We start from the raw sequence: 14,937 nt of genomic DNA on the forward strand, positions 1-14,937 counted from the left end.
CAAAAACTAGCTCAAAAATTAAAAATTAATAACATCTTTTATATATTACCCAGTGTTCTAAAAAGCAGTCTAGGCGGTCGCCTAGGCCCCGACTAGGCGTTAGGCTCTCATGCGACGCCTAGATAACCGCCTTGACCGTCTAAAATTATATAGATCTTGTTTAATGTATTTTTCAATTTCAATTAGAGTTTTATTTATATATATAGTTATAAATATTCATATATTGTTTAATATAAATATAAATAAATATTTTATCTAATTTTTATTTATAATTTCATAATTTTTAGTTTTATATAGATATTTTATATAACTTTTATATATAATATCATATTGATAATGTTTTATGTTATAAACGTCCAAACCGCCTAAAAAATCGTCTAGGCCCCGATTAGGCGTTCTAGGCGCTAGGCACTGGGTCACCGCCCGCTTAGCGCCTAGCGCTTTCTTGAACACGGATATTACCCAATGATCATTATCCCAAACAACGGGTGACATTTGAGTATAAATCTTCTTTCTTATCATTTTTCATCGATAGTTTTACAAAAAAGCCAAATATACTAACAACAAATAAAATATCAGAAATGTGACCAAAACAAAAAAAAAATTCCATTTGAAGAAAAAAGAAAACAGAATGAATAATTCGTTTTCTTTCTTTTGTTATATATTTTTTTTATTAATCCTCGTGCTTGCTCTCTCTTCCAGAGAAAAAGGGGCCAAAAAAAAAAAAAAAAATTCGATTCCTGATATTTTCTGCTTCGCTTTGCTTTTTCTCTTCACAATAATATTCGTTTTCCTCTCCTCGTTCTCGTCGCTGTTTCTTTCCGATCTTCGCTTCAGAACAAAGCTAATATTTTCTGGATTCAAAATCTCTCTTCCTCATTAGGTATGCGCGACAAAAAAATCAAACATTTTCTTGTTACTTAATTCTCAAATTCGTCACTTCACTGTTCATGCTTAATTTAAGTATCAAGTTTATCGTCTTGGGTTTTGATGAGGAACCGATTAAATCTGAGGTTAATTGGAGACAAATTCTCTTCTGGGCACAACCAAATAATCGTTAGATTGTTAATTAAAGTGATTGAGAATCACTGATAGGGTTTTAGTCAAAATTCCTAATTTCAAGTTGTTGTTTTGGTACAGATGTTATCTTCTTGATTTTTTGCAAAAATCAAAACTTTAAAGAGCTATGGAAGAGGAGAATGTTACTAGTTCACCTTCAACACCGGTACATAGGCTTAGACATCGAAGACGTTCTAATGAGGTTTGTTTTGTTTTCTTCTTACTTTCATTGAAAACATTTTGAAGTAAGGTTTTTACTTAGTGTTGCTTTGTGTTAGGTTGTTATGGATGGGGATAGAGTGAATGCAAGTCCTTTGTTGGTTAATGATCGAAATAAGTACAAATCTTTCATGGTCCGGACTTACTCGACTTTATGGATGATTGGTGGTTTTGTTTTGGTTGTCTACATGGGTCATCTCTATATCACAGCTATGGTTGTTGTTATTCAAATTTTTATGGCTAAAGAGTTGTTTAATCTGCTGAGGAAAGCACCTGAGGATAAATGTCTCCCCTGGATTAAACAGCTTAATTGGTAAGCTTTTTTATCTTCTAGTTAAAAAAAAGCTATTGGCTCAGGTCTTAAGTCGTCTTGCTGTTTGTTTTTCTCTGCAGGCACTTCTTTTTCACTGCCATGCTTTTCGTATATGGCCGGATCCTTAGTCAACGGTTAGCTAATACCATGACTGCAGATCAGTTCTTTTATCGGCTAGTCACCGGCCTTATCAAATACCATATGGCTATCTGTTACTTGTTGTATATTATAGGTCAGTTTTGCATCACCGTTTTGTCCTCTTTGTGAAATTTGATTTTATATCATCGGTGAAAATAAGTCTTGATGTGTGGCTTAGTTGATTCACCCTTACCTTTGATGCTTACTGAATTAGCCTTGATGTAATAAATTTCAGGTTTCATGTGGTTCATTCTCACACTAAAAAAGAAGATGTACAAGTACCAGTTTGGCCAGTATGCATGGACCCACATGATTTTGATAGTCGTGTTTACTCAGTCGTCGTTCACTGTTGCCAACATATTTGAAGGGATTTTCTGGTACACATTTAATAATGTCACCATATGAAGTTGATGCTTTTCCGTATATCCGTATGTTAAGTTTGCTAAAGAAATCATCCTCTTCTATTTGTCACCACATAGGATGAGACTGTGCTTAACAAACATTGATACACTTGCATCTGTTTTACTTTTTTCTTCGCTATAATGTAAATTGTCTACTTTTGATGGTTTCCAATGCAGGTTTCTTCTTCCAGCATCGTTAATTATAATCAACGACATCTTCGCTTACATTTTCGGTTTCTTCTTTGGAAGAACGCCCTTAATAAAGCTGTCTCCAAAAAAGACGTGGGAGGGATTCATCGGAGCTTCTGTGACAACTATCATCTCTGCATTTGTTGTGAGTATTTGTTACCTTTGCTACCACATGACACATTAAAATGCTTACATCATTTCATTATATTCTTCTTCAGCATGCTTCTGAAATGTTCTGTATGCGTAATGTTTCAGCTCGCAAATATTTTGGGTCGTTACCCTTGGTTGACATGCCCACGACAGGTTAGTCATTGAGCAAAAAGAATGACACTAATCTTGCACACGATCTTTGAGGGAGTTTATAGTAAATCTATGAATCATGATGCAGGATTTGTCCACTGGCTGGCTACAGTGTGACGCTGATCCATTGTTCAAACCTGAACCTTTTGCTTTACCTGCATGGATCCCAGAATGGGTAAGCTTTGGTATTATGTTGCAACGCTTAGAAGAAACTTATCTATGGTGCTTTATTTTGGCATCTGTACTTGGTATATATCTAGGCATGTATAAGTGAATGTAGGTGAAGTCCCTCAGTTTATAACTTATTTCATATTGTATTCTTAAATAGGTTCAGATCCTGGCCTTTATGTTAGTTTCTGAAATAGGTTTGGATTCTAGCCATTTTATGGAGGTTACTCAATTAGCTCTTGTTAGCTAGCGGATAGTAGTGTTAGACTGTGCGGTTAGTCTTTCTGGTTGAATAGAATATTACATGAGGTTTCTCAACTTTCTACTTCATTTGTGCAGTTTCCTTGGAAGGAAATGACGGTCCTCCCTGTTCAGTGGCATGCATTATGCCTCGGTTTGTTCGCTTCAATCATAGCACCTTTTGGAGGGTTTTTCGCTAGCGGGTTTAAAAGAGCATTCAAAATCAAGGTCTGTCATCAATACCACCAAATTTGAGCTAATCTTCACTTTCCATACACATCTAACCACTAACAAAACCTTTACCTTATAAAAACCGCAATCCCAGGACTTTGGTGATAGTATTCCAGGACATGGTGGAATCACAGATAGAATGGACTGCCAGGTAACTCTAATGAAACTAGTATCTCTTCATAAGATTATGATTAGGTCTTTAAATAGCAGAGTTGCGTAATGATTTGGAAAAAGATACAAACTAAATGTTAAAACAAACAAGGTATTTTACTGTTTACATATATGCTTATTAGAGTTGTTCATTCACAAAATTCTCGTTGCATATTATTCTTTTCTAACTCCCATCTTTAAGCAAATACATAAACCAGACCTACTTTTATCTATTGTCACAGATGGTTATGGCAGTATTTGCCTACATATATCTTCAGTCATTTATAGTCTCCCAAAGCGTTTCGGTTGACAAAATTCTTGACCAGGTAATTAACTTCTCAGTTTTGTATCAAAACTGAAAACTCACTTTTGAGACGAATCATTCAATCAACTGTGACATGGTTTCATTGTAGATATTGACGAACCTTACCTTCGAAGAACAACAAGCGCTGTTCGTCAAATTAGGACAAATGCTGAAGGACAAGCTCTCATAGTTTCCACTCCCCCCCAAAAGTTCTTTTGTTCAGATTCTGATTCTCCCAAGAACAGGTTTCTCTGGAATATCCTTTTATCTTTGTCCTTTACTAGAGACAATAAATTTAAAATTGGATACGATTTGTTTTCTGCCATTGTAAATTCTCTCGAAATTTGTCGAAAATTAGAAGTTTTTTTTTCAAGTCTTCTCATTTGATACAATAGGTTTGAAGGAAGTTGTATCTACCTACTATCTCTACTTATTTAGTGGCTTTGGTGGTTTAGTTGTATTTTGTATATTGGTTAAAAATTGAAACGATATTTGGTTTGTTTGTCTCATGATTCGATTTGACTTCTGTGTTTTTTGAACTGGAAAATCGAATGCATCAAATAAGGAGGTCTTTGACTCTTCTGGGCTTTGTAGATAAGCCCACGTTGTTTTTGGGAAATAGGCCGAGAAAACGTATATCAATTTCTTATGTTTGTGAACATGCTTTGGCCTTTTGCTTTGCATGTGTTAATCATAGATCATAATTTCTCCACTGAGAAAATTTAGATTATTTTTCGTATTGTAACTGCAATTGAAACATTATAAAAAAAAAATTTTGCCCTAAAGCTTCCAAATATATTAGGCCGGAACTGATTAGTGAGTGAACTTTTTTTCGAAAGACCACCACACAGTCTATCCCGAGGTTATAATGCTTTCTGACTAATGTTTGGTGTAACCAGATCACCTGTTACTGGACTACTAGATAAACTGCTTAAGTTTTTCCCTAAAGCCCAGACTTTCAAAACCAAGACTAACCCAAATTTTTTAAACCCAAAATGAGACGGTAACCAATAAAACTATGAAAAAAATGATTAACCAAAACTAAACTAAACGAAACTAAACTAGGGTGATGCTAGTATCAAAAAGATGATATTATCACGTCTTTCACATGTGTTCAAAAAAGTGATGCTATTAATATGTTAAACAAGTAAACAACTACTATTTTATGACCATCAAAGGGATAATAAAGAGGCAATGAGCAAACAAAAACCTTACTAATCAAAAAAAAAAACCTTACTAATCATCACAGAACCTAGACGTTCTTTAGTTTATGCCTGCTTCTAATTTCCGCGTCTGAAGATAATACCAAAAAAGAGCTCAAACAAAAACAAGATAACCACATCTTGTTATGTGACTATCACGTGTTAACCCTGACTCACTTGTTGTCTGGCACGTTGGCTCACACGCCGGCACCTTAGACTAAACACGCTAAGTCTTTAGCCCACGTCAGCAACTGATTACCGATAATTACTATGACGTGGACGTTGGTTAAAGAAAATAAACAACACAACCCTAAAATAAACTCTTTTTTTGTCGTTTCTTTGTTTCTTGGTCAAATTTTTTTACTTTTTGTCGTATATAAATAAACTTTTTGAGTGATAAAATACATAGAAATAAATCTGAATAATTTAGTTCAGCATTTAATAATTTAAAGCATGAAATTCATAATAAAGAGTATAACCATCGAAGATTTTATTTTGGTACAGAGTGAATCTAGACGCTATATTATATAGTGTGATAAAACTGAGAACTAACTACAAATTTTAACCATCCACATTCACAATTATCTTCAATAGAAAGTTAAAAACATTACATTAAAGGCCTTAACTCAATTCACCTAATTATTGAGTATACTTTTTCATTCTTGTCACATAATTTCACCACTCTGTCGTCATCTTTTATCATTTTGTCGTTTACTACGATTAGTCTCTATTAAATCGTATAGGTATTATAAATATACGTTATAAATTCTCCGAATCATTTGTCATATCGTCAAAAAAGATTTTATCAAAAGGACAAAGAAAGAGATGGTTGAGATCCAGGCAAGATTCAAGAGAGTTGAGTCGGCTTTCAACGTAGCGGCGGCGCGTGTACGTCCGCCGTGTGATAATAGTAGCGGAAGCGATCATTCGCCGGATCTTTCGGATTTGGTCGCATCTTTTATGGAGAAAGAAGGACAAATAGTATTACGTGAGGAAGAAGAAACTTCTTCCGACGATAATGATTTGGAAGATGTGAAGGAGAGGTTACGGAAGCTTTTAGAAGGTTTGTCCGGCGGCGAAGAGCGGAGGAGAGTAATGGCGGCTATGATGGAGGTTGCTGGAACGTTCGTCGGAGATGTTAGTTCTCCTAAGCGTCAATTGATGGTGTTTCTACGTAACAAGGGTTTTGATGCAGGTATGTATAATCTAATCATCATCTCTTAGCACAAAAAAATGTATAATCTAATCATCTCTATCTATATAGTATATTGAAATTTTACATATTAGTTTATGACTAATTTTTGGGTTTATAGCTAAGCTACGGAATGATTTTCATATCTTATGTAGAATTGTGATTTTCCGAGTTTTAGGGACTAAAATCAATCAAGTTTTTATTTTCTCTATGTGTTTTTTTTAAACAGTTAAAAGTGTAGATTTATTTTCATCATGATTCCATTCCACCATTTTTAAAAAATTTAAATCCAAAATATATTAGTAATTAATAATAATTTACTAATTATCCTCTAGTACATAAGGTTGCAAGAAATTTTTAATACTACTTTTATAAAAATAAAGAAAATTTAGACAACTCGAGTATTTTCTTCATTCGTTTTAGATTCTGTACTTCAAAAAACGAAATTTTGTTTCTTGTGGTCAAACAATTGATAAGATTAACTAGTTTTCCTTTCACCGCAAGTAACCAAATATGTTTTTTTCTACTGTTATATATGATTTGTGCAATTGCTTACTAATCATACTATTAAACAGAAGTTACCTAAATTAATGTTGAGAAAAAGACTCGGTTCCACTTCATATCTCATTCTCATGGTACTTGAAATAGTTAAGTTGTACTAACAGTCTAAAATTTATATAAATATGTTGTACTTGAAATAATAAGTGTGTACTTTATATTGCAGCCACAATAAAAGTTGTACACTTGTACTTTTTCTTTTGTTCTGTGATGTACTCGTGGTACTTATAATAAGTTGTACTATGTTAGATAAATGACGATAATCATCACCATGTATGTGTATAGGTCTTTGCAAGTCAAATTGGGAGAGATTCGGCAAGAACACCGGCGGAAAATACGAGTACGTCGACATTCGATGCGGCGGAGATCATAATCGGTTTATCGTGGAGACAAACCTAGCCGGAGAATTTGAGATAGCTCGACCAACGAAACGGTACCTTTCAATACTAAACCAAGTACCACGTGTCTTCGTGGGAACTTCGGAGGAGCTCAAACTGCTCGTGAGAATCATGTGCCACGAGATGAGACGGTCGATGAAGCACGTAGGTATGCACGTGCCACCGTGGAGGAGAAACGGTTACATGCAAGCTAAGTGGTTCGGTTTTTATAAACGAACTTCGACGACGAATAATTACGACATGGTTAATACTTATGATACGACGGCGTTTAAGGGTTGCAAGGAAGAGTTTTGGGAAGCAAAAGGTCGTAAGGTTATGGTTGGTCAGCTTTCGGTTACTTTCAACGTTAGTGGGGTTGAAGTGTAATAATAATCGGAGTGAATCTTTTTGAGTTTTTAGCTGATATATGTAAGCTAGTTATCGGGTTTTGTTTGTAAATACTAAATAGTAATATTTTTTGTTGATTTAGCAAATTAATACGTAATTTATTTTAAATAACGTGCATTTTGGCACGGTTTTAACTATACTGACCGAGTCAGATTTGTTTTGGTTTATTTTCATTTTTCAACACAAATCTAGTCAAAACGACGAATGTCTATTTAGATATTGAATGGTATTTTGGCGTTATTCCTTCTCCCCGAAAAAGAAAATTGGGTGTCTGAGTGTTTTTGACGGCAAAGTGTGTTTCATTGAACTAATTAGTCCAAAAAGTATCTACAAATTCACAAATGATTTCATTTCATTATTATTAGCTAAATGATTAATTACTAAATTTTTTTTTATCTTACTATCATAAATTGTTGCTACTGTTTTAAATCCGACATTTTTTTTTGGTTTTTCTGATTTAAATGACCAATAGACTCTTTAGGCCCATTGGTATACCGGATCATGTTTCTTGGGCTATAAACATTGGATCACTTTTCATGAATACACCAAACAGATGTAAAAAGACAAGGATCAAACACTTATCTTACCTCAATATGCAGAATATTTTTACCAATAAACGAACTTTAATTAGAAATATAGGTTCTCCGAAATTCAAACATGATTTATAGCAATAGAACAAAGTCTAGCACTACAAGTTTAAGTTAAACAATCAGTTATATACTTATAAGTGTTTAGAATTCGTAGGATAAAAAATAAATAATTTTAGTCCTTATGTAATTGCCCCCAAAAAAAAAGAAAAGAAATTTGTCCTTATGTCTTTATGAGGTTGCAACATGTAGCATAATTAATAAATTTTTAGCAAATGTTTGCCTTGTCTTGACAATCTTTTAGTATATGTAAAAGGGGAAATAAAAATAAAAAAATGGAAATGGACTTTACAATAGGATAACTGGATTTTCTTGTAATTGATAAGTATTATTTTTGAGATATCATATATTTCCCCTTTCATACACAACAAGTGCAGGTCCTAAAATTTGTCCAAAAAATAGATTATTAACTCAATAATTCAACTACAAGTTATGATTAAGTTGTTGGGGTCCACCACAAGGTCAAACTCTGCTTTGAAAATTCTGATTTTTTTTTTTTTGAATATCAGAAAGTTCTGTACCAAAGCTTGTAATTCTTCCAGGTCAAAAACTATATCATATAATATTAGTTTCGTCCCAAACGTCATTCGAACCGGCGATTTCTTAGCTTCGTCTAGGATCTTTTTCAGTTGAGATAAAGACACTTGGTAAATTTTGAATCTTTTACCATAGAATTAAAACCATAAAACCAAAAATGAGAAATGCAGGTAAGCATCTAGAAGAAAAATAATAATCCGATGAAATCTAACGTAATTCACACTATAGCAAAACATTTGCTATTTTTTTAATACAATCTTTGTGATTTGGTAGAGGCATGCTCCTATAAGCTATTTAAACAACGATATTACTCCATCCGTTCTTTTATAAGTGATATTTTAAACTTCTAATTTTGTTCTTAAATAGATGATGATTTCAATTTTCAATACAAAATTAATTACTTTTTAATTGGTTTTGACGATTTATATTTTGTAGATTGATTTTTTATTAATTGATTAGATAATAAATAATATTTTAATTTAAAAATAAATAAAAATTAAATAATTTATTAATCTATGTGTATTTTTTAAAAACATCACTTATAACAAATGTTATGATTTACATGTGGGATTTGGTTAGTAGATACCTCCACAATACAAACCTATCCATTATCCAAACATATTAATTTCCTTCAATGCCAAAAAATTTTATTTGAATAAAATAGTCATTTATTAAATTAATAAACAAATAAAAAGAAAACATAGTTGGACTTTCTTAGACCTTTTAAAATTCGGCATCAAGAATAAAGAAAAAAAACCTTTCAAAATTCAAAGTCTCATCAAACTCATTCCTCAAGAAAGACTCTCTCTCTCTCTCTATGAAGAAGCTCTGCCGGAAAGGAACCGTTCATCCGTCGCCGGCGCCGGCGATAAAGACCGACGACCAGTTTCTCTCTCTCCTCCCCGTGGCTATCCTCTCTCTTGTGGCGGCGCTTTCGGCTGAAGACCGTGAAGTTCTTGCTTACCTCATCTCAAACTCCGGCGACTCAAATCGTTTCTCTCACCTCAAGAAAAACAAAACCCACAAAGCAAGCAAAGAAGATAATCAACACTCTCCTCTTTTCGTCTGTGATTGTTTTAGCTGCTACACGAGTTACTGGGTCAGATGGGACTCGTCACCGAGTCGCCAACTCATTCACGAGATCATCGACGCCTTCGAAGATAGTTTGGAGATGAAAAAGAGGAAGAAAGATCGGAGAAAACGATCGGGAAAAGCTTCTGTACGAGTTGACTCGGTTGGACCGAGTCGACTCAGTGAGTTGGGTTCGAGTTCGGCCGAGTTTGTTGGTGGTGACTCGGGGAAAGATGGAAATTGCGGTGGTGAAGAGGCGGAGAAGGAGAAAGGCTCCGTTGGAAAGGTTTTGAGTTTCATTGGTCAGAGATTTTTGGGAGTTTGGGGATAAGGAAATTTCCAAACATTTTGGTGGAAAAAATGATGAAATTTACAAAAAGACAAAATAAAATAAGCTATAGTTTGTTTTTGTAACATTTTATTTCTGGCTCAAGCTTTTTTCCAGAAATTTTATTTTCTTTTGCATTTCCTTCAGTTTTTTTTTTTTTTCCTTTGAAAGGGGTTTAGTACTTCATGTAATATAGATGTTTATTAACTACCCTGTAATTTTTCAAGTTTAGGAGTCACTGTATTATATACACCTAAATGAAATAAATTTGTATCATAGGAAATAATTACACTCTTTATTCTTTAAAGTATCCCTGTTTTACACTTTCTGATTAGTTCTGGTCGATGATATCATCATGGAATCTTAAAAATTAAAAATTAAATAAAAATCATAAAAAAAAGATAGTTTAATGGTAAAAATTTATAAGATTCTAATAACTTTGTTTTTTCTTAAAACTTATATTTTGGAAAAACGAAATAATTGAATTCTTTACACTTATAAAATCGGGTAGCAACTTCCAAAATCATGGAATACTTTTATTGTTCCATCTTCACGAGTTACCATTATTTCTTTCTTTAGGACATGTAATTAAAATTGCAAATTACTACTAGGACACTGCTTAAGAGTATATAATTTCATGATTAAATGGTTTAATATGTGCCGGAACGTATTTAAAAAAATTAATTTGACAGTTGATTCGTTATCGAATGGTATTCGACTATTCGGAAAACATCGTTGTTGCTGATTTTACCAACTAAAAACATTAAATAATAGTATAAAATAAAACCATATGAATTATGAGTTAGGCTATACAACATATAATCACGTACATACATACAAAAATAGTTAAACGCATGTCCAAAATATCTCGGCCACCACCACCAACAAGCACTTTTATGCTTCCCATGATCATAGGTTGGTACAATTACGTTAAAAAATACATCACTTGACTATTTCGAATTTTATATCCCTGAATGAAAATATAGTTGAAATTTCTTTTAGTCCAAAAGTATAATTTTATCTGTAGGTAATAATACTCCAAAGTATATGAAAACACCTTGACCAAATTGAGAGTTTTATTATGAAATATAGTGATTCGCCACTCCAATCTAAAAACATCTTGATCTCTTGATTTTAAGCTAAATACAATAAGTATTTGATATATGAAATTAATAATTGATATAAATATTGAATACAAATGGACATTATTCAAAGGTTAGGTCGTTTATGTTTTAATTAATGAACATTATGCTCATTTATGTAAAACAATCAAATAGAACTACAACAACCAATGAGAGTAGCCAGTTTTTTTTTTTCCTGAATTATTAAGCTTACCTAATCATCCCTTCTTGAATCGCATTTTGAATGTTTTGATGGACAAGTTCAAAAGATTGTTCGTTACATATTATTCATAAGATTATAAATATTGCTTTGCCAGAAACAAAAGATTATAAATATTGCATAGAGATTCGGTCTAATGCTTTACCAATATACTACAAAATACAATGAATTGGTACTTTAATTTCTAGAAATGAGCATATTCCAACATTGGACTTCACGAATAAAATACATAAAGAAGAGACATTATGGGCTCTTGTCTCGGTGTAATACTTTACCTCTCCAGAGTCCAGAGTCCAGACACATTCCTTTATTTCTTTGACATAAAAAGATGGTTAACACTTAACAGTACTCTATGTGAAATAATACTTCATTCAATTAATTGGTTTTTGGTCATATATTTAGTAAAAACTGTGGAACTGATAGCTAATAAACAATCTTATAGTCTTTTTTGAGAAATAAAACAAACCTATATATTGTTTTAGTTGGTAATTTTGTATCACTGAGGTATGAGATTTTGTTGGAGTAAACTTGAAGTTAACTTAAACCTGAAGTAATCTCTCGAAACTAAAACCGAGTTATGGTTTACAGAAGATAAGACCAAATATGTTAGGAGTTATCTAACATATATGTAATCCTAGTGAAAATAGGATTTTGTAGAGGTCTTATAAATAGAAGTCGAGTAATAACTTTGTTTAATAAGAGAGATTAGGGTTTGTGAGAGTTAGAGAGAAAGCTTGAGTTTTTTTTTTTTTTTTTGTGCACCCAAAGAAAGCTTGAGTTTTGAGTCAGTTTTTTAAGCTAATAAAAGTGAGTTATACTTTTCAATCTTGCATTCATAAACAATAATCTAATTCTATATTTGGTATCAGAGCTTGACAACGATCCGTGAGAAATCATGGCAGAAATTGTCGAGGCATCAAACGCGGCGTTAGCAAAGGTGAAAGACGGAGGAGGATCTTCATCCATCAAGTGTCCCATGTTAACATCAACTAACTACACCGTATGGACTATGAGGATGAGGATCTTACTCACGGTTCACAAAGTATGGGAGATCATAGAGGTATCGTCGAATGATGAAGAGAAGAATGACATGGCCATCGCTTTGATTTTTCAATCCATCCCCGAATCCCTTATCCTACAAGTTGGAAAATTATATACGGCCAAAAAGGTATGGGAAGCGATAAAATCAAAGCACTTAGGGGCAGAAAGAGTAAAGGAAGAAAGGCTGCAAACTTTAATAGCCGAGTTTGATAGATTGAAGATGAAGGAGACCGAAACAATTGATGACTTTGCTAGCAAGCTATCTGAAATCTCATCAAAATCTGCATCACTAGGAGAAACAATTGAAGAAAGCAAACTTGTTAAGAAATTTCTTAAGAGTCTTCCCCGAAGAAAGTACATTCACATTGTGGCATCACTTGAACAAGTACTTAACCTTAAGGAGACAAGCTTTGAAGAAATATTAGGGCGGCTTAAGGTTTACGAGGAACGTGTTGCGGAAGAAGAGGAAACTCAAGACGATCAAGGGAAGTTAATGTACGGAGCTGCGGAGACTCAATCATCACAACCTTATTGTGAATATGGTGGAGAATATAGGTCCAGAGGACGTGGAGGAAGATTCTATAGCAGAGGAAGAGGAAGAGGAAGGTATAATGGAGGAAGAGATACCTCAAAAGTTGTCTACTATAGGTGTGACAAGTTAGGTCACTTTGCATTCGATTGTCCGGATCGCTTGCTTAAGTTGCAAGAAGTACAAGAACACGACACAAAGAGTACAGAGGGGGCTGATGAGTTAATGATGCATGAGATAGTGTTCTTAAATGAAGAGAAGGTGGTACCAAGCAAGTATGAAACCAATTCCGGAGAACCTAATGTTTGGTATCTTGATAGCGGAGCTAGTAATCACATGACTGGAGATCGACGGTACTTCACAAGCCTAGATCGGACCAATATCACAGGGAAAGTAAGATTCGGATGACTCGCGAATAGACATTAAAGGAAAGGGTTCCATTGAATTCATTGACAGAAACAGAGAACTAAGGAAATTGGTTGATGTGTACTTTATTCCAGAGTTAAAGAGTAATATCATTAGCCTTGGGCAAGCTACATAATCTGGTTATGACGTGAGGATGAGAGGAGAAGACTTAATAATGCATAATCGAGAAGGAAAGTTACTTGTCAAGGCAGTGAGATGAAGAAATCGGCTTTACAAAGTAAACATGGGAATCAAAGAAATGATGTGTCTCTATTCAACAGCAAAAGTTGAGTCAGATCGGTGGCATGCGAGATTAGGACACATCAACTTTGAAACATTGAAAAATATGGTGAAAATAGAACTTGTAACAGGGATTCCTCATGTTAACTTCGAGAAAAGGATATGCGGCTCATGCTTTCTTGGAAAGCAAACAAGACAAGTTTTTCCCCAAGCTACCATGTTTCGAGCAACCAAACCATTTGAACTGATCCATGGTGATCTTTGCGGACCAATCACTCCAAGCACAGCAGCGGGAAACAAATACATATTTGTACTCTTCGATGACTACTCAAGATACACGTGGACAGTGTTACTTAAAGAAAAGAGCCAAGCATTTGAAAAATTCAAAAGATTCAAGAGTTTGGTAAAACAAGAAACTCGGGAAACAATACAAACTCTTAGAACATACAGGGGAGGAGAATTCGTATCGCAAGAGTTTAATGATTTTTGTGCTATAGCCGGGATAAGACGACACCTCACAGCCCCATACACTCCTCAACAGAACGGAGTTGTTGAGAGACGGAACATGACACTTATGGAGATGACACGAAGTATCCTAAAACACATGAGAGTTCCAAATTTCTTGTGGGGAGAAGCTGTGAGACACTCAACCTACTTGTTAAATCGAATAGCTACAAGATCACTCAAAGATAAGACTCATATGAGATGTTGCGATCTAGAGTTCCTAGCATCAACCACCTCAGAGTTTTTGGTTGCATAGGATATGTAAAAACAGAGGCGACTCATCTAAGGAAGCTAGACGATAGATCGCGTACACTGGTTCACCTAGGAACAGAGCCTGCTCGAAGGCATATTGGTTATATGATCTTCAGAGTAGGAGAGCAGTGGTAAGACGTGATGTTGTCTTTGACGAAACAAAAGGATGGAACTAGAACATAATCAATGCAGAAGACGATAATGTAGGTGATCTCAGAATTGAGTTTGGATCTTTTGGAAATCGCGGAATCCAAAGAACATAGCAGAACAGAGAAACAAAGGATGAGAATGGTATCGAAGAAGACACCGTAGAAACTTTTGTAGAAGGACATGAAAACAATGAAGAATCTTCTGAGAGTGAAGATGACAGTGATGGTAATGAGAATCAAACACAACCAGGGAGAGTAGTGACTAGATCAGGAAGAGTAATTACCAAGCCTAAGTATCTCCAAGACTATGTCTTGCTCGCATAAGAAGAAGGAGAGCGTCTGCTAATGAGTTTAAATGATGAACCATGGGATTTTTGTGAGGCTAAGGAATCAAAAGAATGGATGGCTGCATGTGAAGATGAAATTCATTCTATTGAAAAGAAC

At 34.3% G+C, this 14,937-nt stretch overlaps 3 protein-coding genes across 4 annotated transcripts; all 3 read left to right on the forward strand.

Annotated features, from left to right (window-relative positions):
- Positions 1–706: 706 nt before the first annotated feature.
- Positions 707–4,224, forward strand: LOC9324089 (phosphatidate cytidylyltransferase 1). Of its 2 annotated transcripts, none has more exons than XM_021035787.1 (12): positions 707–883; positions 1,141–1,261; positions 1,338–1,591; positions 1,672–1,823; positions 1,965–2,106; positions 2,308–2,464; positions 2,575–2,622; positions 2,708–2,794; positions 3,127–3,255; positions 3,353–3,409; positions 3,651–3,734; positions 3,822–4,224. In XM_021035787.1, exons 2-12 carry the CDS (start codon positions 1,187–1,189, stop codon positions 3,900–3,902), a joined length of 1,266 nt encoding a protein of 421 aa, XP_020891446.1. In that variant the 5' UTR covers positions 707–883; positions 1,141–1,186; the 3' UTR covers positions 3,903–4,224. The 2 variants fall into 2 exon arrangements, with proteins under 2 accessions (XP_020891446.1, XP_020891447.1); XM_021035788.1 differs by lacking the exon at positions 707–883 and adding an exon at positions 918–1,013.
- A 1,371-nt stretch (positions 4,225–5,595) lies between these two features.
- LOC9322536 lies at positions 5,596–7,586 on the forward strand. Its single transcript, XM_021034225.1, has 2 exons — positions 5,596–6,109; positions 6,950–7,586. Exons 1-2 carry the CDS (start codon positions 5,740–5,742, stop codon positions 7,426–7,428), a joined length of 849 nt encoding a protein of 282 aa, XP_020889884.1. The 5' UTR covers positions 5,596–5,739; the 3' UTR covers positions 7,429–7,586.
- A 1,596-nt stretch (positions 7,587–9,182) lies between these two features.
- On the forward strand, positions 9,183–10,323 carry LOC9322537. The gene has a single exon (XM_021010212.1). The coding sequence runs from the start codon at positions 9,451–9,453 to the stop codon at positions 10,033–10,035; it is 585 nt and encodes a 194-aa protein (XP_020865871.1). The 5' UTR covers positions 9,183–9,450; the 3' UTR covers positions 10,036–10,323.
- The last annotated feature ends 4,614 nt before the right edge of the window (positions 10,324–14,937 follow it).

This window comes from Arabidopsis lyrata, assembly GCF_000004255.2.
Source record: "Arabidopsis lyrata subsp. lyrata unplaced genomic scaffold ARALYscaffold_2, whole genome shotgun sequence".
NCBI classification, from domain to species: domain Eukaryota; kingdom Viridiplantae; phylum Streptophyta; class Magnoliopsida; order Brassicales; family Brassicaceae; genus Arabidopsis; species Arabidopsis lyrata.